At 43.0% G+C, this 25,442-nt stretch overlaps 1 protein-coding gene across 3 annotated transcripts in view; it reads left to right on the forward strand.

The window, feature by feature from the left end:
- LOC306928301 (protein FAM168A-like) overlaps window positions 1–25,442 on the forward strand; it is a 46,900-nt gene that overhangs the window by 19,311 nt on the left and 2,147 nt on the right. For 2 of the 3 annotated variants that reach the window (XM_079508314.1, XM_079508313.1), the window contains exons 3-7: window positions 15,205–15,282; window positions 20,671–20,799; window positions 23,438–23,580; window positions 23,933–24,101; window positions 25,201–25,353. In XM_079508314.1, the coding sequence (XP_079364440.1) occupies window positions 15,205–15,282; window positions 20,671–20,799; window positions 23,438–23,580; window positions 23,933–24,101; window positions 25,201–25,316 (635 nt within the window). In that variant the 3' untranslated portion in view covers window positions 25,317–25,353. The remainder of the gene's footprint in view (window positions 1–15,204; window positions 15,283–20,670; window positions 20,800–23,437; window positions 23,581–23,932; window positions 24,102–25,200; window positions 25,354–25,442) is intronic. The other variant, XM_079508315.1, reaches the window with a different exon arrangement.

Consider the following 25,442-nt stretch of genomic DNA (forward strand, 5'->3'; position numbering starts at 1 on the left):
CTGTTCCCGTTCATTTTCCTGTAGCTTGTTTTATTGGCTCTGCTGCAAATGTGAACCGAGAACACATTATATACATGTCGTGTCACATGTGTTTCCGGTTCAAAACTGCTGCTGAGCAATTCAAACAAAGCTATATGGGACCCAACGAAACGGGAAACGAGCATGCCACCTTCTAGAAACCGGGACTACAATTATGCATGTAAGTAGCCTTGGGAAACAATGGTTCCTGAGCCATGTGGCCCATGGCCATAGGAGCAGAAGCCTATGGGCGGCTTGATGTACAAGTACACCCCCTGGACATACCGCTAGTACAGTACTGTATGTTGCATGGACTAACCCCCAATCCGACCCTTGATGCTGAGAGCCGAGCAGGGAGGTATTAGCCAAATTCCAATACTCTAACTTCCACACTAGCTCACTCCACTTGCGCCTTAGTCCCACCTCTGAGTGAGGAGGTGAGGATTAGATGTGAGTCTGAAGGAATCAAGCAGGCTGTACTGATTCAGGAATCATTCCAATTCTCACATTCCTGCCTGTATACTCGCTTGCTCACTCCTCCTGCATGTCATGTTCAGTGTTGTCAAGTAACTTAAGTAACTAGTTACTTTCAGTAATATTATTACTTTTTCCAGTAACTAGTAAAGTAACTAGTTACTTTCACATTTTGAGTAATAATATTACATGAACCTTTTTCCAAAAGTACCATTTTCACGAGCCTTGGTGGTGCTGTGGTGGGCTTGGGTGTTTATTTATAATGGTAGACTGGGTTGGGATGGAGTTGCTTTGCAGGCTGCTGATCCGGTCTAGATCTAGACTCTAGAGCGGATACGGAAACGATGCACACTAGTCTGTACGTGTGAAGTATCAGATGCAGAAGGATGGGCCTTAAACTGTCCGGAATGCGGAACAAACTGGGTAGTGTGAGACTCTGTTCAAAGATTGCGTTTCATTAGTGAGCCCAGGTGTGGTTTTCATTTAGTCTGTAATTTATGAATTAAATTCATGTATGCAGTAAAGGTCTTAGTGTTCAAATACAAATGGAACCAAATGGACCCATCATGATGTGTACACTATACAGTAAACTTTTCAGAGTTAAATAAACAATGAGGATTTTACAATGTGTAGGCAAGTGGGGTGGGGGGGGGGGGGGGGTGTACTGCTAATGTTGAAAATGCAAAGTAAGACTTGTGGGGACAAAAGATGCAATTACTGTAATAATAAGTAAAGTAATAAGTAACTAGTTACTTTTGGCAGGGAGTAAAGTAATAACGTAATAACTTTTTTTAAAGTAACTAGTAATAAATAATATTATTACCGTTTTAGAGTAACTTGGAGTAATATACAAACTGGTCATGTTGTAAAATAAAAGGTTCTATTTCTCTCTAATATGAGCTGTTTGGCATGCATTCTCCCACCCCTTGCACAACAAACAGCAGTTGTGTGATCAACCCATTATATAATGTGTTGCTTCAGTAAATGTACTTCAGTATCTCTGCAGTTTAATCAAGTGGGACACTTCCATTCTCATAAACACGCATGCAAGCACTGCGCTCATGTTTACATTTTTACCATAAAAGCAGATCAAAGTTTTGTCGGCTTTAAATCTTCTCTTTCAAGTCTGTGAAATGGCATGGCTTTTAGATAGACCCCATCTCCCAGATAGGTCTCCATCCCACAGCCAGAGGAGACAATTTACAATTTACAATTTAGGCATTTAGCAGATGCTCTTAATCCAGAGCGATTTACATTAAGCAATAACAAAAGCATGGCATACATCACATATATAAAAAGTAGTTATCATGAATCATGCGTAAACTAAGAACGTAACAGTGGAGTATCTATGTAAACTATACATACTATACTATATAATATATTATACATGTGTACTATAAAGTGCTATGACTACATAAAATGCAATTCTAGAGCTGTCTACGTAACAAGCTATAAGTCTGTTTAAAATACTATCTAAGTCTACATAATGTGCTATCTAAGGGGCTAGGCTAGGGCAAGTGCTACGGGCCATGGTGGAGTCTGAAGAGGTGGGTTTTCAGACTACGGCGGAAGATTGGGAGTGAGGCTGCAGTTCTGACTGTGATGGGAAGTGCATTCCATAGTTTTGGAGCCAGAAGGGAGAAGAGTTTGGGACGTGTGGAGCGTTGTCCCGGCGGACACGGCTGTGGGATGGATGGGATGTGGGGTACCAAGGAATTTTGGTACCATGGGCTGGCAGATATTCTAACCACAAGGGCATGTAGGCACAGTTTTAACTTGGGGTAAAGGCAAGCATTTGTTCATGTTCATCGTGTTATTTTAAATTTTGCATTTTTAGATTCGTCTTTGCAGGAGATGGCCCACATCTTTATTATATAGTGCATGCGTACAAGCATCGTTGCACAACATCTGTCGCATGGCAACATTGTACGACAGAGTATAAATAAATTAAGCATTTTTCTGACAGTACTTTCGGGAACTTTTTCCAAACTTTTGTCTGCCTGCTCACGCTTGAAATTACTTAAATTCTGTTACCTGCATCAATTCATTCCGTCACCTGCTTCAATTCATTGTAGTTGCAGGTCCATCTCCTCTCTTGTCAGCTACATGACTGAGTTGGTAATGGAATTTAAATCTGTTTTGATTCTAGTTTAACAAACAAATAGAGAGAGAGCAGATATGTACATGTCTATACACATATGCCCAAATATACCACTAGCAGAGATGCACCGATTTCTTCCAATACCAAATCCGATACTCATAGATTGCATATCAGTTCGATACCGAGTATCTGTTTGACACCAGTGTGTAATTCAAAGAATCTGGGTGGGGTACAGGGACTCTCAGGGTTCCTTGAGGGTGTTCCAAATGGACCTTTTCAGGTCTGTAACTCTGAGAGTGTACAAATGGAACCAAACTCTAAACACTATCCTTACAGCACATGAAATTGCTCTAAAGGGACATTACGTCGGTGTACATGGAAACAGAAGCCAACTGTGGGTATAATATTGGATATAGAAGGAACCACCGACGTAGGGTCCATTGGGCCACCGGGGCCGTGGCCCAGTCTGTTTAGAGCTGGCCCAGTCTAACTTTGAAAAGATGGGAGCGAAAACACAAGAAAAACAAGAAGAGATAGCTAACATTGGCAGCACTTCACCCCCTGTGCATGCAAATTACTGTTAGTAGCGAACCACAGCAAGCTGCCTTTGTTTTAAATGGTCCCCACTCCCCAGCAATTCGGCAATTAATTGGCCCAGTCCATAATTTAATCCACGCGCCTGGAAGGAACACATAAAGCATTTGCATATTTTTCCAGGACACACTTTTTCATAGTCACAACTCACAAGACTGTAAAGTGCATGGCTCCTATAGTGTAAATGGCTCTATTAGCCTGATAGCATGCATGGAAGAAAAAACCGAGTCGTGTGGAAAAAGCCCTCAGCAACCAGCAGTCAAGTATGTGCTATTCGGCGTCGGGGGGTGCATCTCTCTGTTTGAAGAGAGACATGAGAATGCATGATTACACACTGCTTGAATGTGTAAATGTCTTGCTGAGTGCAGGCCAGCTCCCTGACATTCCCCTAGTGATTCATCATGGACGCAGCGTTTGCTACCAGTATGATAAGGGGACCTCTTTGGAATGGTGCCCAGTGCCCTCTCATCTTCTGTCTGCCCACAGAACATTACTTTCTGTGTGGAGGATCAAAACGTTGAGAGAGAGCTCTTGTTTGTGTCTGCCCGTATTATCTTACATGCTGTAATGGGTGGGAATGGGCCTCATGTATAAGATTATTATCGACTGTCTGGACGCACATTTCTGTACTTCTGCCCTTGTAAGCAATTTCGCTTGTGTACATTCATTCCATATCCTCTAACCCTTACCACATGCCGATTGCCTAACCTCAACCTAACCTTTACCCAACTGTAATTCTATTAATATTCTTTAGTCTTTATTTAGATAAGAGGGTAGGGGAGACGCACATGCAACACCATTCATTCTCTGGCTGGAATCTGAAATGTGCAACCATATGGATGGTACACTATAGCCATTTGCCCCAACTCTAATTCAATTAAACCCTAAACATATTTTATAACTCTAAAACAGCCACTTGAAGGGTAATGATCCTCCAAATTCCCTCACTTCCCATTTTGCTCATATTTATCCTTGTGAGTAGAATAGAATAGAAGTACTACTGGCGGCAGTGGCTCAGGGGTGGAGTGGCCATATGGCAACCGCAAGGTTCCCAGTTCAAACCCGGCCCACCCGGGCGCCCCCCAGAGTTAGTCTCGAAGTGTCCTCGAGCAAGACTCTGAACCCCTAATTGTCTCCACCAGGCCGAAGGCATGGGGAGAAAGTATGTTTTGTACTCCGTCCGTGTGTGTGTGTGTGTGTGTGTGTGTGTGTGTGTGCGTCCGTCCTTCCTTCCGTCCGTCTGTTACCAGCTAATCTCCGGCACCGTTGGCCCAATCCATGCCAAACTTTGCACACACACTCCCTGGATGCCAACGACGAACCTCTGCCCCAAATATTCCTCAACGGCCTGTTATAGCGCCACCATGAGGCCGATTTAGGCAAAACACATTTCTGTAGATTACTCGTACACATTTTATCCATACATCACACAATTCGGTATACACTATCTCCATAGTCATGTGATCAACACGGATCTGCACCATTTCCCATCTTCCTTCCTGATTGGCTAAGATTCGCTTCCAAAGCTCACATGATTGGTCCGTTTCGAACAAAATGCCACAAATCACAAACACAGTGTGCAATTTCCGTGAAATTATACACGCACATTTCCACTAGGCTGAGGACGACATGACACAATTTATTTTCCAAACCAGCCTCATGGTGGCGCTATAACAGGGCAATTCCTGTTTTTACCTATAACTGCATCGTTCTGTGTACAACTTTGTATGCGCACTCCCTAGAGGCATGGAAAAACATTTTCCCTGCATCCCTCCACATCTGCCGGTTATAGCGCCACCATGAGGCCGATTTCTGCAAAACACATTGTTTATATTAGTCGCACAGATTTCATCCAAATCTCATGCAAATCGGTATACATGATCTCTGTAGTCATGTGATCAAGACGAGTCTTTTTGATTTCTCAGATTCTACACTGATTGGCTAAGATTGCCTTCCAAAGTCTTCAGGAGTGGCCCGTTTTGTACAAAATGCTGCACATGTCCTGCTCATCCAGAATTCTATCCTCAGAGATGCTATGAGTGATCTGACTGCATTTCCTCAACACAATGAAGAAAATTGTTGCAAAAAACAAACAAACATGTTTATATCACTCCTAAACATTTTGCCAAACATCACACACACTCCTATCCTCCTGGTGGAGACCTGTGCCCAGAAGGGCACTTTTTCTAGTTTCTTCTGATGAGCAGGTTGGTGCCTTGCATGGTTTCCACCACCATCGGTGAATGTAATGCACAATCTATGTAAAGCGTCTTGGATGAAGGTGCTATATAAATGCACCATGTACCACTACAACACACACACACACACACACACACACACACACACACACACACACACACACACACACACACACACACACACACACACACACACACACACACACACGCGCACGCGCACACACACACACACACACACACACACACACACACACACACATTTCAATTTCTATATTGGTGTATTTGCAGTTATATTTGCAAATACGGTTGGGTCATTGCATTGAAACATTTCTGGTTTCACACAGGAATTTTTGTGAAACACAACAGAGGAATTAAACATAGGTGACACATCTTTGGCAATAATGTTCACAATTCTGTCATGCCTGGCTATATACAGTCCTTTGTAAATATTACAGCCGTTTAATATATGAGACATAGACTCTATGGTCTGATGCTGTCCATGGTGTAGACAGTGAGGGTCATGATTATTGGGATACACACACACACACACATACACACACACACACACACACACACACACACACACACACACACACACACACACACACACACACACACACACACACACACACACACACACACACACCATTCTATATCGTCTGTTTCTCACTCTGGCTGTGCCTGTCATGGCAGTCAGGCTACAATCACACTTTTGTTCCATAAATATGCATCTAATTAGTCGTAGGCCGTATATGGCTGACTGTGTATTTTTTTGTGTATGGGAACATCGCCACGCACATGCGCGCGCACGCACATGCGCGTGCACGCACATGCGCACGCACGCACGCACGCACGCACGCACGCACGCACGCACGCACGCACGCACGCACGCACGCACGCACGCACGCACGCACACACACACTGGACCAAGACCAAATTCTCTAATAACAAGCAATTAGAACTATCTATTCACATCAGATAAGCATTTAGTCCATTATTATCTGATCCAAATACTAGCAGCACAATAATACTATTGGAAAAGGGATTATAGAACTATCTTCTGCCAGGAGGCATGTCTTACCTCCTCTGTTTGTCTGGGGCATAATGTGTGTGTGTGTGTGTGTGTGTGTGTGTGTGTGTGTGTGTGTGTGTGTGTGTGTGTGTGTGTGTGTGTGTGTGTGTGTGTGTGTGTGTGTGTGTGTGTGTGTGTGTGTGTGTGTGTGTGTGTGTGTGTGTGTGTGTGTGTGTGTGTGTGTGTGTGTGTGTGTGTGTGCGCACGCGCGCGTGCGTGCGTGCGCACTAACATGACATATAGTAAAACCAGAGTGACAAGCTGTATGGAGACCAATCTTTGGACAGGAGAGTGGCATGTTGTATTCCTGTCTGATTGTCTCCATCAGGCCGAAGGCATGGGGAGAGAGTATGTTTTGCACTCTGTCCGTGTGTCCGTCCGTTGTGTCCGTCCGTCCGTCCGTCCGTCCGTCCGTCCGTCCGTCTGTTACCAGTTAATCTCCGGCACCGTTAACCTGGTCGATGCCAAATTTTGCACACACACTCCCTGGATGCCAACGATGAACCTCTGCCCCAAATTTTCCAGAACGCCTTTTATAGCGCCACCAGGAAGCCGACTTTTGAAAAACACATCATTTGATATTACCAAAGATGGTCTATTTATGACGATGGGCGAACTTCATTGGAGCCACCCCTGAAAAACAAAATTGGAATCAAATGCCTCAAATCATGAACGCAGCGTGCAATTTACGTGAAATCTTTCACAGACTTTCCTACTAGGCTGAGGAATATACCCCACCCTTTTCACATTGGCCTGTTATAGCGATTTTTGCAAAACACATTTGCCAAATCATCCAATTGCCATCTAAGGCGTAAGAAGAAATGGCATCCTTTTCACATTGGCCTATTATAGTGCCACCAGGAGGCCACAACCTGACCTGGCCTGGTGGAGACCTGTGCCCCGAGGGGCACTTTATCTAGTTTAGTATCAGTCTCAGTCTCAGACTCTGAGAGCCTTTACCTGACAATGGCCAGGTTTCCCAAAGGGAACATGCGTAGCGAGTGGGCGTGTGGTTCTTAGGGGCAGTCTTCCATAAAATATCCCTTCCACCATGAGCATATATATGCCGTGCTTAGATCAGATGTGCCACGCAACTTTCCTTATAAGGCGCTGAAATGAAGTGCGGTGCAACAGTCTGGCAACGCGAGACTAGGGACATAGGGACACACGTGCCTAGTCATTGGAGCGGTGTGTACCGCTCAAAAAATAAAAACGAAGACAGAGGGGAGGACATTTACTTAACCTCACTTCGTTGTACGACAAATTGAGTCAATAGCTAATTTACCAGCTGTTGTGATGTGTTGCATTATGAGCTTAGATAAAAAGCTTTTGTAGGTCGTCTATTTTCGCTATTTTGGAAGAAATGTCTGTTACCAGAGCTCTCAAAAGCAATGATGCATTTTATGAATGCCTGCTCACTATATGTATTTTAAATCATGTATTATTTGAAAAGATGGTTTCATTCATGTTAAATGTCCATAGTTTTTGTTGTTTTTAACCCTAACCCAACTATACAGTTAGTTATCATTTGGAGACATTTTTTACAAACTGTAAAAATAAATTTGGCCAAAGCTGGTGATACGATCTTCTCTACATGTATGCTTACTCATCAAATTAATTTCTAGTCTTTCTATTCTACTTCTCAATTGTCATCTCGTGCACAAGTCATCTTCCCGTCTCCTTCACCCCTTCGCCCCAGCACTTCTGTCTTTTCTTATCTCCCCCGAAGCTACGAGATAAGAAAAGAAATGAATGATGTCACAACTGCATTCTTGCAGAGCACGTACAGACACTGTGCAATTTCCATTGCACAGCAACAGCCGCTTGTGGAGAGACAGTCCTGCATTCAGCGTTTAGTCATCCGACCTTAAACGAACCCCTGCTTGGCACACGCAGACAGTTTATATGCAGGACACGCACACAAATGCATGCGCCCGCGCACACATAAGCGCGCGCGCACACACACACACACACACACACACACACACACACACACACACCCACACATACAAACACACACACACACACACACACACACACACACACACACACACACACACACACACACACACACACACACACACACACACACACACACACACACACACACACAGTCTCTGTCTCTCTATCTCTATCTCTCTCTCTTGCTCCCTAAACTGGAATGCGTCCCCAGAGTAATGTTTCTTGTTTCATCCAGTGATTAGTGCTGTCTTGTACTGTAGCTAGCTCTCTCTCTCACCCGCTCTCACTCTCTCTAAAATACATTCCTTTGCCTTGGCTCATGCTCCTCTATTATTCATGCAGCAGCAATTGCAGGTTGAAATAGTGAATCCGTCTTACAAGCTGTCTGCATTATGAGTAATCCATTGAGCTGCCTGTATAGCTAGGGGTCTGGTGAAGCTGGCGAAATAAGTCAGCGTAAGGCAGAGATGGAGGGTTCACAGCGCCAAAGAGTGATCCACCCTGCCTATAGCCACTCCAAAACACAGACGTATGGCTTATGGAAATGCATGCACGTACGCACACACACGGAAATATATGATACATCAGAGTCAGCACTTCTAGTCTCCTGAGAAGGCTCTTATGTGTTTTCAAATTATGTCTCTATCATGCAGACAGAAACCTTGCAGTATAGCAGCAATCATGCGGTGTAGTAGCTTCTATGATTATACTATGTGTACTGTATTCTGTCACCGGCTTCGAATGTTATCACCCCTTAATCAAGAGAATGTTCGTGATCAGCAGCTTATACAGCCAGAATGGGATAATCACACATACTGGGAAATGCAGAAGTGAAACTATGCTTTTTGTGACCATGACAAAGGCGGCCTCTGGTGGCTTTGAGCCACGTGAGGCACCGCCGAGCGAGGCGCAAGCCCGAGCGAATCGCCGTGCCGAGCCGACTCAGGACCGTTCGAGTTGCATCCCGATACGCAGAGAATAGTAAATATTAGTTTCCATGCCCCGACCATAGAGTTGGCTCTGACACGTCCAGCAGGGGGAGTCGTTTACCAGGCTATGTCTGCACCACCCTGCATGCGTGCAGTCCGGGTGAACACAGCCAAACACCACAACGTCTAGTATGCCAGTATATGACCATATTGGCCATATTCCAACGCCCTGATAACGGTTGATTTGGCAGGGCTCCATTTGTTTAAAAAAAACACACACACACCAGTGTGAACTGAGCGGTGCAACTATACTTGTATTGTGGTAGTTACCGTAGTCTGTACTGTACCGTATGGTGTTCTGTACTGTATACTGTACCGTACTCAGTACTGTACTGTACTATTGTAATAGTTATAGTGCAGTGTGAAGCTCAACAGCGCCACTTGAAGGTAGGTCACCCAGCGTTATAGCAGCTGCTCCTACTAAACAGACATGAATATTTGTTTTATTAGGCAACATATAAATGCAAACAGCACAATGTACAATTGTACAGTCAGGCATTTTTTTGTCCGAAAAAGGATTCCACCGAAGAAAGACCTTGCGGCCTTGTTTCCATTCGGGTCCTAACAATAACATACATATTAGGGACATAGGGACACACATGCCCAGTCACTGGAGCAGTGAGGTTAAGGACATTATTGTACTTAACCTCACGTCTTTGTACGACAAATCGAGGCAATAGCTGATTTAAAAGCTGTTGTGATGTGTTGCGTTAGATAAAAAGCTTTTGTAGGTCGTCTATTTTCGCTATTTTGGAAGAAAAGACAAATTGTAAATATTGGGTTGGAATTTGATGGATTTTGAACCATTTAGAACCATTTTGAAACTTTTCCTAAAATAGGGCCACCAGTGTTAATAAAGGGGGATGGCTAATGGATTCAAAGCCCTACTATACATTGTATCTCTAGAACCAGTTCCAATAACAACGGACAATAACATCACCATTCAAATGAGTTGATAACAGTGCTCATCGTGTAAATGTTTTTTATGAAGCAATGTTGGACTTTGGTGGATCGTTGAGTTGTATGTATAGCTACATGGACGTGACATAAGAACGAACATTGTCTATCATCCTTATCTGTTGTGTCTGTGCTCTGCCATCAAGGAACTTGTACATTCAGTCTCATTATCTTCACCACGAGACACCCCTGGCCTTGTGTGCTGGTGTGTGCGTGCGTGCGTGTGTGTGTGTGTGTGCGTGTGTGTATTTGTCTGTGTGTCTGTCGGTTATTTTTCAAATTGGTCAATGACAACTTTGTCATTTCAAATGATCATGGAGTAAACGTTCCTTCAGGTCATGGGATAAGCACCCCGCTACAAACTACAATGCTCTAGTCCTTCTGTTTTATGGCATTTCAACCATGGAGGCCAACAAAATACACATGCATGAAAATAGTCAATAAATGCAATACAATACTAATACAATACAGCAGAGTTGCAGAACAGGCATGCTGCAAATCACATATTTTGGGGGATTCAATCAAACATCATTTTAACATGAACTCATCAACAATGACAGTGACACATCAATTTAACATGGAATATGTCCTGTGTGCAGATCTGTCTCTTTTCTCTCTCCACCATATTGTGTGCACACACACGCACGCACGCACGCACGCACGCACGCACGCACGCACGCACACTCATGCACACGCGCACGCACGCACACACACACACACACACACACACACACACACACACACACACACACACACACACACACACACACACACACACACACACACACACACTTGCACGCACGCACGCACACACAGCTGTGCACGTCTCATCCTATATGCCATTACTCTTCAGTGTCATGTACAATTGACTGTCAACTTGTGTAGCCGTAATGACAGTGACATAAGAGAGCTCACGTCCCCTCACGAAGGACTCGCATAGTGAGTGTTGGTCAGTGAAAAACTGAAAATATTACCTTTGATTGATTGGTGATACAAACAGTGATCAACAATCTGTGGATTACAGTAAAATGTGAATGAACAATGAATGTGTATAAGAGAGAGAGAGGGAGGACGACAGTACAACTGGTAATCGCATACCATGCTACTGCTACATAGCTGGGGTCGCACTTGGAAAGATTCGGCTTTTGGTGACTAGTTTTTGAATTTTGGCGTGGTGTTAGGTATGGGTATAATGATTTAACAGTTTACACAGACTCAAATATTAGACACTTATAGGTATGGTTGAAAACCAAAATAATTGATAAAAGAGATTATGTTACTATTGGGTGTGCTAAATAACATACTAAAATCTTAGGAAAAACGAACAACCAGAAAGGCATCGTTTTCAAGATGGCGTCCACGTAGCTCTGGTCCATATAGCTCTAATGCGTTTCATTTAGAGCTATGTTACTCTCAACTTCCGCCGCTCGCATGAATGCAGACCAGCCTCTCCTCTTTAGCGTAAATAAAAATAACGTTTTTGCTACTCACCAAAACAAAGGCGGGTTGTGTCATTAGAAAGCCTACTTTCCTTGGAGGAAGCACTCTGAGCCCCCCACCACACGTATAAACTGTACTTTTTGGCCAGAAAGGGATTTTTTTTCACCGGAGGAAAAATATTCTCTAGGCAATATCAGTTCTCTGGGCAATATCGGTAGAGGGCGCAGCGGAGTAACTAAAAGTATTTTTTTTCCGGTGGAAACAAAATCCCCTTTTGGCCAAAAAGTACAGTTTATACGTGTGGTGGGGGGCTCAGAGTGCGTCCACTAAGGAAAGTAGGCTTTCTATTGACACAACCCGTCTTTGTATTGGTGAGTAGGTCAAACGTTCGTGAGATTTCCACTAAAGAGGAGAGGCTGGTCTGATTTCGATTTGAGATTTAAAACTGAAAGTCCCATAGCCTTATACTGCAGGGCAGAATCGTAGAAGCAGTAGAAGGCTATGGACCAGAGCTAGCGTCCACGGTGGCTAAAATGAGCTAAAATGCCTATAAACTGTAAAAAATCATAACAATTATGCACTTGGTAACTGCTCTTTGAATTTTGGCATGCTGTATGGTCATAAGGTTTTCAAAGAACATCGCAAACTAATTTGGCTCACCCCCTAGTGGTCGGTTTGCAACTTTGGAATGAAACAGGCATTTTAAGCTCCCGGCAGCCATCGTGGACGCCATCTTGAAAACGATGCCTTTCAAGTTGTTTGTTTTCCGTAAAAATTTAGTATGTTATTTAGCACACCCAATGATAACAGAATCCATTGAAAAATCTCTTCTATCAATTATTTGGGGTTCCAACCATATACTGACATATCTAATAGTGGTTTCATTGTAAACCGACCACTAGGGGGCGAGCCAAATTAGTTTGCATATGGTTTTTGAAAACCATATGCCCATACCCAACACCATGCCAAAATTCAAAAAGTAGTTACGAAGTGCATAATTGTTATGATTTAAATCCCAGTTTATAGGCATTTTAGCTCATTTTAGCCACCGTGGATGCCATCTTGAAAACGATGCTTTTCTGGTTGTTCGTTTTTCCTAACATTTTAGTATGTTATTTAGCACACCCAATAGTACGTTTTTATCAATTATTTTGGTTTACAACCATAGCTATACATATCTAATATTTGAGTCTGTGCAAACAGCCCAGCTAGGGGGGCGCGCCCAATGTGTTTGCACAGCTTTTTGAAAACCTTATACCCATACCTAACACCACGCCAAAATTCAAAAACTAGTCACCAAAAGCCAAATTGTGGTGATTTTTTACGAGTCTGCCCCCAGCTATACACCATCATTGCTATAGATAGACATGCCACTGCATACATCACTATTATAATTACTGCATGCCTCCTGGTGGGAATATGTTCTCTGCCGAGTGCACCTGTCTGAATGTACTTAAAATCACACCATTTAGCACATAAACGAAACAAACAACACATATTCCACAGCCTTCCACAGCCTATTCCGCCTTCTGCTGGTGGCAGTTGCATTACACCGATATTGGTGACCGAGATATTCTTCCACCAAGAGTAATATAACACAAATACATCCATTTCACTTCCCCAAAATTAACGATTTGATTGTGTTTGCTTGTGTGCTGCAGAAAAGTGCAATATTGATAACCATAAAAAGAAAATTGAATTGAATCGCTACAATCGGTCTGGTTTTAAGGTTCAAACTGTAGCCACAAACCACCAGAAAACAAGGATTTGGAATCAATTATCCATTTTATTTTTTGCTGGATAATAAATAGTGATGGCCATTTGGTTTCACATGATGATTCCATGGTTCTACAAAGTAAACAAAAACAAATTATAAATATGGCCGTTTAATTAATATACATTTAAGTGTTGTATATAATAATAATTCAAATAATAATTAGCCAAGTATTTAGTCATTTTCTAATATTAAATAAGTCAAAATAATTCAATTCAAATCAAATTTAACTATTCTCAAACATAATCCACATCACTGGAAGTAAAACACTGGAAATTACATTACATTACATTACATTACATTACATTACTTGGCCAGGTATAGCCAAGACTCTGAGGTGCCACAGGACCAATAGGATCCAAGCATTGGCTAGCCAGGCCCTCCTCAAGATGGCAGCTCATTAGAGACACATCAGACACATGGCAAAGTTCAACAGACGCATGGCAAACCTCAGCAAACACACAGGCCTGCTGGACAATGGGAATTCAGGCCTGTTTGTAGTGGGAGGAAGTGAGAGGGAGGCACTACCACAGGTTCCCCCTTAACCATTGTGGAGTCTCCTTGTGGAGCGGAGTGGAAGTGAACATTGTAGTTTGTAACACGGTCAGTGTGAAGTGTGAACCTATAGGCTTAACTGAATTATTTAAACCTATATACTTTGTATACTTTGTATGGACACTCAGGGATCTGGCCTGGGCCCCCTCCTTGTTTCCCTCTACACCGCGGGTGAGCAAACTTTGGTGTCATATTTGTAGAGCTGACTGCATCGTTACACTGTACCTTTGGACCATAACAAAGTTGCATGCAAATGAATCGCATTACCATCATTTGATTTAACTACAGTGCAATATCAAGTATTTCATTGGCAGTGTAGCCAAATGTAGCTCACTCATCTGTGCTGTGAACAAAACAAAAACAGTTCCGCCTTTAAGCCATTTTCTCATGCATGCACTGCATTGCTATTATATTTATAGTCAGATAAATTGCCTTTTGTATGTAAATAGTAGTGTAGCCAAATGTAACCAGGTGTGAAAGTCTATCTACTCTCTAGTGTACAAACATTTTAATACAATAAAATAATAAAATAAAACCTTTTTTCACATCACACATAATGAGAAAAAGGATTGAAGGAAAAAGCAGTTAATAGGAATCATTAATAATTCTACTGAGAAATGTCCCAGGTTAATTTCAAAACACTCAAACTTCAATGTGTGAATTTCACATGACTATAGTGGCAGGTCATGGATAATACATGTTATGGTCTGGAGGAAGCCACGAGCCATTTGAAATCTGCCCTCGTGACACAATTGGCCCCCGGGCCAGACTTTGGAAGTGTCTGCAAATCTCTTGGTCAAAAAATTGCTGATCTACAAACTCACAACATGTCGCTTTGCAGCGCATTGTGAACTTGTAGATCTGCTACAATCACTTCACAGAACGTTGGCCTGTTATTACATGGCCAGAATATGGCTGCCAGGGTTCAAGTGGTTAACAGAATACTTCCCACTCTCCTATTTTCAACTCACACAAATTAAAGTGACGTGTGCAAGTGTGAATGGACACATCCTGAACATACAGTACGTCTCTCTCTCTAACGCTGCATTTCTCTACTGTTTTGTCTCCAGGTTATCCAGGGTATCCCTCAGCGGCTCCCACCTACACACCAGGTCTCTACCAGACTGGCTCCTCGGGGTATCCCCCAGGTACGAGCATGCACACACAGACACACCCATACAATTCACAGGTAGACGGGCAGAAGAAAACAAAACAAAACATTTATTTTAAACCAAGTGCATGTATGGAGAGTTTTCTCTTTTTTGGAGGATAGGATAGTAGAGATAGGAGACCAGGGACACAGAGGGGGAAGGACTGGCAACACACGTCTCCAACTGGAATTGAACTTGGTTAAATGTGCATAAAACCCACAGACAGACTCAAATTATTAATTTGATGACCAGCGGAGACTCAATTGAGTCTCCATTGAGACTCTGCCGGTCATCAAATTATTGACTTAGCAAGGCTTGACATTGACTTTATGAGGCACAATTAAATTTCCCTTTCACTTGGACACAAAAGTCACTTGTCCGGAGCACGAGCACACACAAATACATTTTAAATCAACTAACTGTAAGTTAGGTTTGGTGAATAAATGTTTGAATTAGGGCTGTCAAATGATTACACATTTTAATGAGATTAATCACAGCTTCAAAATCATGATTAATCACCATTCGAACTATGTCCAAAATATACCATGTTCTTCTGTATATTGTTGTGGGAATGTTAAGATAAATGTCAGAAGGCGGATATACATTTAACATACGTATGTATGTATGTATGTATGTATGTATGTATGTATGTATGTATGTATGTATGTATGTATGTATGTATGTATGTATGTATGTATGTATGTATGTATGTATGTATGTATGTATGTATGTATGTATGTATGTATGTATGTATGTATGTATGTATGTATGTATGTATGTATGTATGTAGAATGTCTGATCTTACATGGTCTTTCATCATATATTCCAAATACACAGCCATAGATCGGTCCTATCCTCGCATGGTTAGCAGACTGACCTCGTCATATTCATTTTAAGTTCTGGCAGAAAACGTGTATTTAGTAAAATATCTCCACTTTTCCACAAGCTGCATACATATGACATTCTCTCCCGCGAGGGGCCTGGAATGAGTGCAGGACTGAACACATCAAAACTTCCTTTAGGAAGCACAAATGTATGGGGCACACAAAATAGGTGGTGTGATCACTTACCCCACACCAATCGCAACACACCTGCCAATTGTGTGCCCCATGTTTGTGCTTCCCAAACATTGACTGTTCCCAAAGGAAGTTTTCCTATTTTCAGTCCAGCTTTTCCTCGTGGAAAAGTGGTGATATTTTACTTAACACACGTTTTCTGCCAGAACTTTCAAATGGATATGAAACTAGAGGACAATATCTGACTCCAAGTCTTAGGAATTAATTATTGGGTGAGTACACATGCAACACATGAAACATGAAACACATGAAACAAAAATGAATCTCCATGAATTCAAGGCTTCATGGGTTGTGTAATTGATAGAGAATATTTTTGGGTGCACTACTCCTTTAAGTCCAGGAGTTATACGGTATCTTTCCGGGTGATGTTACTTTTCCAGGTGTGTGTGTGTGTGTGTGCGTGCGTGCGTGCGTGCGTGCGTGCGTGCGTGCGTGCGTGCGTGCGTGCGTGCGTCGTGCGTGCGTGCGTGCGCGCGTGCGTGTGTGCACTGTTATTACTGTATGTATGCATGTTGGGGGAATACAGACTTGCACATACATGAATGAGTGCTCCCGGAGACACCCATGCAAGCCACTCGGGGAAATCCAATCCGAACACTCGTCAAGAGCGTGGCCTTTGTATTGAAAGCCGCAGTGAGTCGGCCCCTCAGGCTTGATCTTCAGAGACACAGACTGTGACTGTACATACAGTAACAGAATGTTCTATACAGTTGTACATTTACTTATGGTACTTGAGTACAACTTTGAGGTACTATTACTTTACTTGCAGTGTTTCCATTTTTGGGGGGATACTTTATACTTCTACTCCACTACATCTCAGAAGCAAATGTTGTGCTTTTTACTCCACTACAGTTAAAAAGTTTAGTTTCTAGTTATTTGTAGATTTATTCATTTACAAACTAAATCTGATTCTATACTGCTACAAGTAGCTGATCTACAAGCTCACAACCACTCATAATGTAGACCTGCTATTTTCAGAAAAATAATTGCTACATTTAGAGATATCTTTAAACGAAAATGTGTATGAGTACTTTTACTTTCGCTAATTGAAATACATTGTATTGCCTATACGTTTGTACAGTTCTACTCAAGTACATTTTTGAATACAATTCTTCTATTTGAAAAGAGTATTTCTGAATTCTAGTATTATTATAATTTTACTTCAGTAAAAACTCTTCCACCACTGGTTCTGTGTGTGTGTGTGTGTGTGTGTGTGTGTGTGTGTGTGTGTGTGTGTGTGTGTGTGTGTGTGTGTGTGTGTGTGTGTGTGTGTGTGTGTGTGTGTGTGTGTGTGTGTGTGTGTGTGTGTGTGTGCGTGCGTGCGTGCGTGCGTGCGTGCGTACGTGCGTGCGTGCGTGCGTGCGTGCGACCCGTGCGTGCGTGCGTGTGTGTGTGTGTGTGTGTGGGCACGTGTGTGCGTATGTGGGTGCGTGCGTGTGTGTGTGTTCCCGAGTTCATGCGCGTTGTGGTTACTTGCATCTCTGTGAGGACCAGATGTTCTCACGCACATAGAAAGGACGTAGGCTACGACGTTCAGGCTTGTCCTCACTTTGCAAGAGGCCGTTCTAAGGTCTGGGTCAGGTTGAGGTTAGAGTAATGATTAAGGCTTGGCATGATAGATAGGCTACCAGTCCACACTCCCAAGGTCCTAAAGTATAAAAGTGCAAGCCCTGCGTGTGTCCATCTGTGTGTACAGTATGTGTGTGTGTATGTGTGTATGTGTGTGTGTGCGTGCGTGCGTGCGTGCGTGCGTGCGTGCGTGCGTGCGTGCGTGCGTGCGTGCGTGTCTGCTTTCGGTGTCTTTTACCACTGTATTTTACCACTGTCCAACATATTGGTTTGCATTGTGCTCGTCTGATATCAGAAGCAGCTTTTCTAGGCGTTCCTTAGTGTCCATTTCCTATAGATTCCTCATACTAACATCCTTAGCACTGATTCAGCAGAATGATATGCACATGGATAGCAGTTTATTACGTGTTCAGCAACGTGGACGTGATGGTGAACTTTGGTTGTGCACATTGTTGACCGTTGAGAGAAGTAGATCAGTTGTTGTGCACTGTAGTTGTTGTGTCCAATTTCACGGTCGCATTTCCTCAAGCAGATCGGCTACTTTCGGTCTGCTTCAGTGCTTCAGCTCTGGGCAGATCCACATCCGCGGAGAAAATTATTATGAGGTGGCTATACAAGTCAGTGCTGTTCAACGTTCTTATTGCGTCGAGACAGGGTGCATTCTTTCTGGATGCACCGCATTTCTCCTGTGTCATTCAGCCACTCCGCAGGCAGGGACATCAGGTCAAATGGACGTCCTTTTCAGAAACAGGAGAGCTCAAAGCAATCGCCAAGCCTCCTCAGAAGACAAGGGCGTATACAGCATGGACGGAGGACACCTGATGAGAGGACTGCATTGTTGATTGTGAAATTCACAACTACATCAGACAAGCCTCTAGTCAGTGAATATTGTCAGAATAATGTCAAATCTGAGAATACATTTCTAAAAAACCCTCGTTGGGCTAAAAACGGCCATAGCTGTCATCACAAATGTGAGGTCACGAGTGGCTATGGACGAATTTAGCCCAAGGAGTGTTTTTCGTGCAAACAATGCTTGGAATGGGTTCAAAATCATGAAAACCCCCTAGTTTGACACGTCACATGCTATTTAAAGTATAATGAAATTTAGAATATTTTATTAATTTATTGTTCATAATTTGTTCAGCATTTTATGTATTTCTCAGAAAGGAGGCAATGAGAGCAGAGACATAGTGAGGCAAAACTGCATGGGATTCAAATTCAAACCCATGTCTTCACGGCTCGTCAGAGGAAGGAGCACATGGTCTGTGCACTGACTAGCTGAGCCCTGTCAGGCACAATATTTATATCATTTATAATGACCTTCCCTGTGTCTTATATGCCACCTATGGCTGCTACACATAACACTCTTGAGACACATTATACTAAAACGTTAAGCCTAGTTTTAGTTAAACTGGGTTGTAACAATTCATAGACATTGTTAACCCAACAGTGTTCTATTACTATAACATATTATCAAGACGATACATTTCCTATTGCCCAGCACCAGCTGCTGTGGATGTTCTGATACTGACTGCCTCATTGGATCCTGAATGCTCAGCCTGGTGGCCTAATTTATGCTTTGGCAAAAAGGTGTCACAAAACATTTCTCTTGACCGCCTTGATTCGCCACTGGCCTGGCGCACACACTGGTATATTTTAATACATAAGGCAATTCTGTATTTATATGTCATAGAAGAGCGAGGGACAGTACTCTTTGCGGTCACAGTTCACAAGATTTGTCTGTACCAAATGTTCCAACAGAGAATTGCTAAAGGGTTTTTAGGTATTCTGTGCCCTGTCAGACTGGAATATATTGCAGACTGTTGCAGACTGCAGCTCTGTTTTTCGTTAAATTCTGGAGACAGAATTGTGATGCCAGTGTTTGAACTGATATTTTTGTATGCATGGCTTGTGTACTGCACCTTGTTCTTTGGGATATTGTAAAGTTTTCTTGTTTTCTTTTTGTGTGTGTCACTACAATTAGTTTGTGATAGTTATTTTGCTGCTGCTGCCTGTCTGAGATCTACATACATGTAGATCTGCATGCGGCCAACAGTGGCCTCTTCACCAGGAAGCAACGTTTGTCTCTCTGGACAGAAAGAAAGAAAAGACAGATGGAAATGTGTCTTTTTTGAAGGGGCAGGCCGCAGGCGACATAGAGCATATATGGCAGCAGATTAAGTCATTCAAAGGCCAGCTGGGAAACCCACAGTCTTTGTGAAAATACCACCCATGGCTTTTACAGGTGCCAGCCACTGTGCCTGTAGGAGACTGAGGAACACATGGCACGAGGAGCCAGCAAAAAAACAACAGAAGAACAAAAGAAAAACTGTGTCAATAATCTGCATCTACACTAAAACATGATGTTCCGGGAGTGGATCTAGAAGTCATCACTCAACCTGATGGAATGCCATGAGAAACATACAGCCTGATCGATTTACACTTGGTAGTGTCGCATTGAAAATAGCAGATCTACAAGCTCACAACGTGTCGAGCTACACTTCTTTGTGGTCGGCTATTTCGGGGTGAGATACTATGCGGGCAACTACTGCAAGTCTAAAATTCAGACGTAAACATGTGCCTATGTGTTGATTGTGTGTGCTTGAGTGCCTGTTTGTGTATATTTGCCCGTGTAACGTATATCTTCCTATGTCTGTGCGTGTGTGCGGCGTGTGTTTGTGTATGTGCGTGCGTGCATGCGTGCGTACTTGTGTGTGTGTGTGTGTGTGTGGTGGGACAGTGCTGCTGGTGAAGCAGGGCTGGCCCCAGTCATCGATGGAGGTGTCGGGGGCCCAAGAGGGCTCCTATGACCTGGCCCTGGACGGTGGCTCCGAGGGCCGACAGTACCAGGCCTCGGCCGCAACCTTCAGTAAATATCTACCTACTTATTACATGCACACACACACACTCTACTTGTTACATGCACCCACACATGGATGACAAAATGTAGCGCAATTTGTTTTTACTTTAGCATTAGTGTACACACACATATGCAGGCACGCGCACGCACTCACGCACGCACGCACGCACGCACGCACGCACGCACACACACATACACACACACACAATCACATACATACATTTTCAATTCAAGCATACTCAACACGCACAGCTAAACAGACTCTGAAACTGTGTATGCATGTGCCAGCAGTGCATAAGGCATGTGTGCAGCCGACTTTTTTGCATATCCGCGCTGAAACAATCTGCTCTGCTAGAATGGGTGTTGCACAATAGACTTATCAATATATCAATAAAACTTGCTCAGTCTTGCAAATGCAAATCCACATGCAGAGAGACTGCTAGAACAGAGAGAGAGAGAGAGAGAGAGAGAGAGAGAGAGAGAGAGAGAGAGAGAGAGAGAGAGAGAGAGAGAGAGAGAGCGAGAGAGAGAGAGAGAGAGCAGCCTGGTGACTGGTCAGTCTGTCTCACAGCCAATTCCCAAAACAAAAGAGAACTCACTCACCCAAGTCAATTGATACTACTATGAGCATTTTAAATGAATGTAGAACACAAATCTAAAAATCTGTGCATATTAAAGTAATAAATAATTGGGGACTAACACGATAGCATTTGGCAACACTCATGCCAGTCATTTAGCCCTAGATTCTCTCTAAGTATGAATATCTCTCCGGGTTCCATGGCCCTGTTTGCACAGTCACCATGTCCCACTAACAGGCAACAGACTCAGAGCTCCACCTCTCTCTAGCGGAACGTGCAGCCTGATAATCATGCAGTGTTTACAAACTGGCTGAGAGAAAAGCTGGCAGCAAGCAAGCCTTCTTGGAGAAAGGTTAGCAAAGGGTTCATGGGAAATATCAAGGGAATAAAGGACAAAGTTGTGCAAAAGAAAAAAGAAAAGGCTAGCTGGGTTAGGTTTGGTGAAGGTCTTTTGGTAGCCGGAATAGGAGCAGGTTTGTTGAGGTCAGACAAACTGTGCTTGGTCTTGCTTTGTGCTGTGGCAGACTACTACACGCTTGTGGATGCATTTGTCTTGCCCCATACCTGAGTCAGATGGATTTATAAACATGTTTGATGCATGCGATTTGAGTGAATTAATAATGAATACGTGTAGAGCTGTGTGTATGCGTGTCACTGAGTGCCTGTGTGTGTGTGTGTTGTGTGCTGCACTTTGTGACTTGACAGCATAACCTCTCTGTTCACACTATAGCTTTTCCACAGGGTGCCGCTGTGGTTATGGTTGACGTCATGGTAGAGTAAACAGCTAATATTGCTTGAAATCACTGCCGGAGTTGACAAAAACGAATCTTGTCTTGTGTGATTAGCAGAGCTAATTTGTTTACGCTGTTTTACCCGTCACTGACGTTACCCATTGGCCCGGAAATGTGGAAAAAGCTCTATGCATTTCAAACATGAACGAATGCATCTTTCTTTTCTTATGGTTAGATATTAAGTGATCAATTTCTTACATTTTACAAATCCTTCTTCAACACTTTGCATGTTTTGTAGACAATTTAACCCAAATGCTTAATTTAAAGACAGGGCAACAGATATGGGACAACTTCAGCTAGTAATGACATACTCATCCATTTCAAGACAACAATATCAGTTATATCTGGAAATGTTCTCCATAACAGCTGCGAAAGCAGCTTGTATGAAGACTGAGTGGAAGCAGTTTAGTTAATACTAATACTGGCGTATTCATATACTTCATAAATGTCTCAGATTCAAAATAATATATACTTGCAACGCTATGGAAGTCTTTCTACTAATGAATAAGAAATAAAATGCATATTGACGATATGGGTAAGATGAGTATTCTTGTAGAGCTTGGGTTAATTTACCAGAGTGGACTTCTTCCACTCCATCCCAAAACCTTTGTTTACTGGATAATGTCTTTCTTCGTTCTTGGGGAGGGCATATTTAGATGTTCAAACACCGACTTCCAAATTGTATACCGTATAACGTACCGTCACTGTCGGGCAGAAACATCGTATTCTAACTTAAACGTAAATGTATGCCCTAAATGTATGCCCTATTTATTACTAAAGCAATAGCATCACACAAAAGAATCCTGAAAAGTAACAGTTTCCACTTGACAGAGACGATATTTATTATATGAGAATTGAGTTATTTGTTTATGAGTCTGCCAAATTACAACAGGTTTTTCCACATAATTACAATTGTCTGTTGCCCTGATCTTAAATGTTTCTGTGCATAGCCATGATAAATACATGTTTCTGCAATGCTATTTTGTGTTTATGTATTCATAAATGCTATTAGTCCTCAAGAACTGCTGGGACATAGACATTTACTGATGGATATGGGCACTTCACATAGTTGAAATGGTATCTGTACAGGAAGTGGATTTTCTCTAATTTAATTAAAACTTTTTTTCCCCATAAAAGTATTACAGTTGAGTATATCTTATCTTCAAAGTGAATTAACCCCAGCCCTTCATGAGACAGTAACAAATGATCTGAAAATTGAATCTTGGTCTCTATCTCTCTCTCTCTCTCTCTCTCTCTCTCTCCCTGTCTGCCTTGCAGGATATACAGCTGGGACTCCGTACAAGGTACCACCCACCCAGTCGAACGGGGCCCCCCCTCCCTACTCCCCGTCCCCCTCACCCTACCCCACGGCCATGTACCCCATTAGAGGTGTCTACCCGCAGCAGAACCTCTACGCTCAGGTAACCAACGCCATTGTTTCTGCATGCGCCGTGCCCGGAATCCGCCGAGTATTAAACATCTTTGCATTCAGCGGAGACCTCATTTACTGACAGCAACATTGCCCTGTGACAGAAACTAAATGAATTCTCCACTTCCTTTCACGCACCATCTCTCTCCGCCCTCCCCCCTCTGCCTCCTTCTTCTTTCTTTCTTTCTTTCTTTCTTTCTTTCTTTCTTCCCTGTGTTTCTTCTCTCTTCTCTTCTCCTTCTTTCGTCCTTGTCCTGTCTTTCTTTCCTCACTCCCCCCACCTGCAACTCTGCCTCCTCCTGTTCCTCCCCTGGTTGTTGTGGGTCTCTCTCTCTCTCCATCAGGGAGCTTATTACACGCAGCCGGTGTACGCGCAGCCTCACGTCATCCACCACACCACGGTGGTACAGCCCAACAGCATCCCCACCACCCTCTACCCGACCTCCATGCCACCCCGCTCCAACGCCATGGCCATGGGTATGGTGACCGGGACCACCATGGCCATGTCCGCCGGTGAGAGCCGGACGTTATACCATATCATTCTTTTTTTTTACAATTTAGGCATTTTATTTAGCAGATGTCCAATCCAGAGCAATAAGTAAGCAAGAACGACACATGGCAATTACATCAAATATATAAAAATAGTCATCAAGAATCCTAAGGAAATGTTAGTTGCTGTTGAGCAGAAACTTCCTATCTCCATATTTTAACTTTTTATATAATTATTGCTTTTGTAAATTAATTCCCTTACACCAGGGCTCCACCGGACGCGTTGCGTCTCCGTCGCGTGCGTCAAAAACCGGTTCAATTTTAATGCACGCGTTAATGTCACGCAACGCGGGCAGTGGAGCCACCCTTCATTGATTAAAAAGGCAACATTCCCTGGCGGTGACGGAGACGCGACGCTGACGCGCCCGGTGCAGCCCGGGTGTTACTTAGGCCTACTACAGCGGCACTACACTACTACTACACTACTACAGCGGCGATCTAAAATGGCAGATCTACAAGCTCGAAAAGTGTGGCGCGAATTTTTGCTATTCTTGAATCATGAAAAGAAACAGTTTGGGACATATGAGGATTCCACCAGACAGAGACGTTAAACAAAGAATTGCATTTCGGTCTGGCTTTTAAGCTTAAACAAAAATTGCACAGAGCAGTTATGACAAATAGCATGAAATATACAAAGAAATGACCAATCCAATCTTCATGTTTCATTTTTTATATTTTCTCATAAATGAATGCCCTACTACAGTACTTCATCATGCAAGACTGGATTGATTGAATACTTTATTAGTCAGAAATCTAAACAGCACAAGGTACAGTCAAGGATAACACAAAAAAAAGATTTGTTTCCATTGGGGTCCTATGTATTCAACTCATCAACATACAGTAGCATAAATTAATGCATAAATTCAACAAATGTCACACAAAAGTAGTGAAAATAGCCCACCTGCAAGCTCTCAACGTGTGAGCTTGAAGATAGGCTATTTTCACAAAGAAAGTATTTTGGACGTCTAAGGTTTTGGTATATATATTTTTACAACATGTTATTTCCATGTGGGTGACTCTGTCCTTTGTCTCCCTGTGTTTGACCACGACCACGGCCTCCCAGGAACCTTGCTGACCACGCCACAGCACACTCAGCACATGGGAGCACCTCAGATGGGCGTACCCACATACCGGCCCCAGGGGACCCCTGGATATAGTTATGTGTCCCCTCACTGGTAGAATCACCTGTGGAACCCACTGGCAGAGCCAGTCTAATGTAAGCAGCATTGGTTGACTTTCACTAGTCGAGTAGGCATCAGCATGCAAAAGCAAGAGCAGTGAAATTCTGAGAAGCGTGTGGGTCCA

The sequence above is a fragment of the Electrona antarctica genome, assembly GCF_951216825.1.
Source record: "Electrona antarctica genome assembly, chromosome: 8".
Classification (NCBI taxonomy): Eukaryota; Metazoa; Chordata; class Actinopteri; order Myctophiformes; family Myctophidae; genus Electrona; species Electrona antarctica.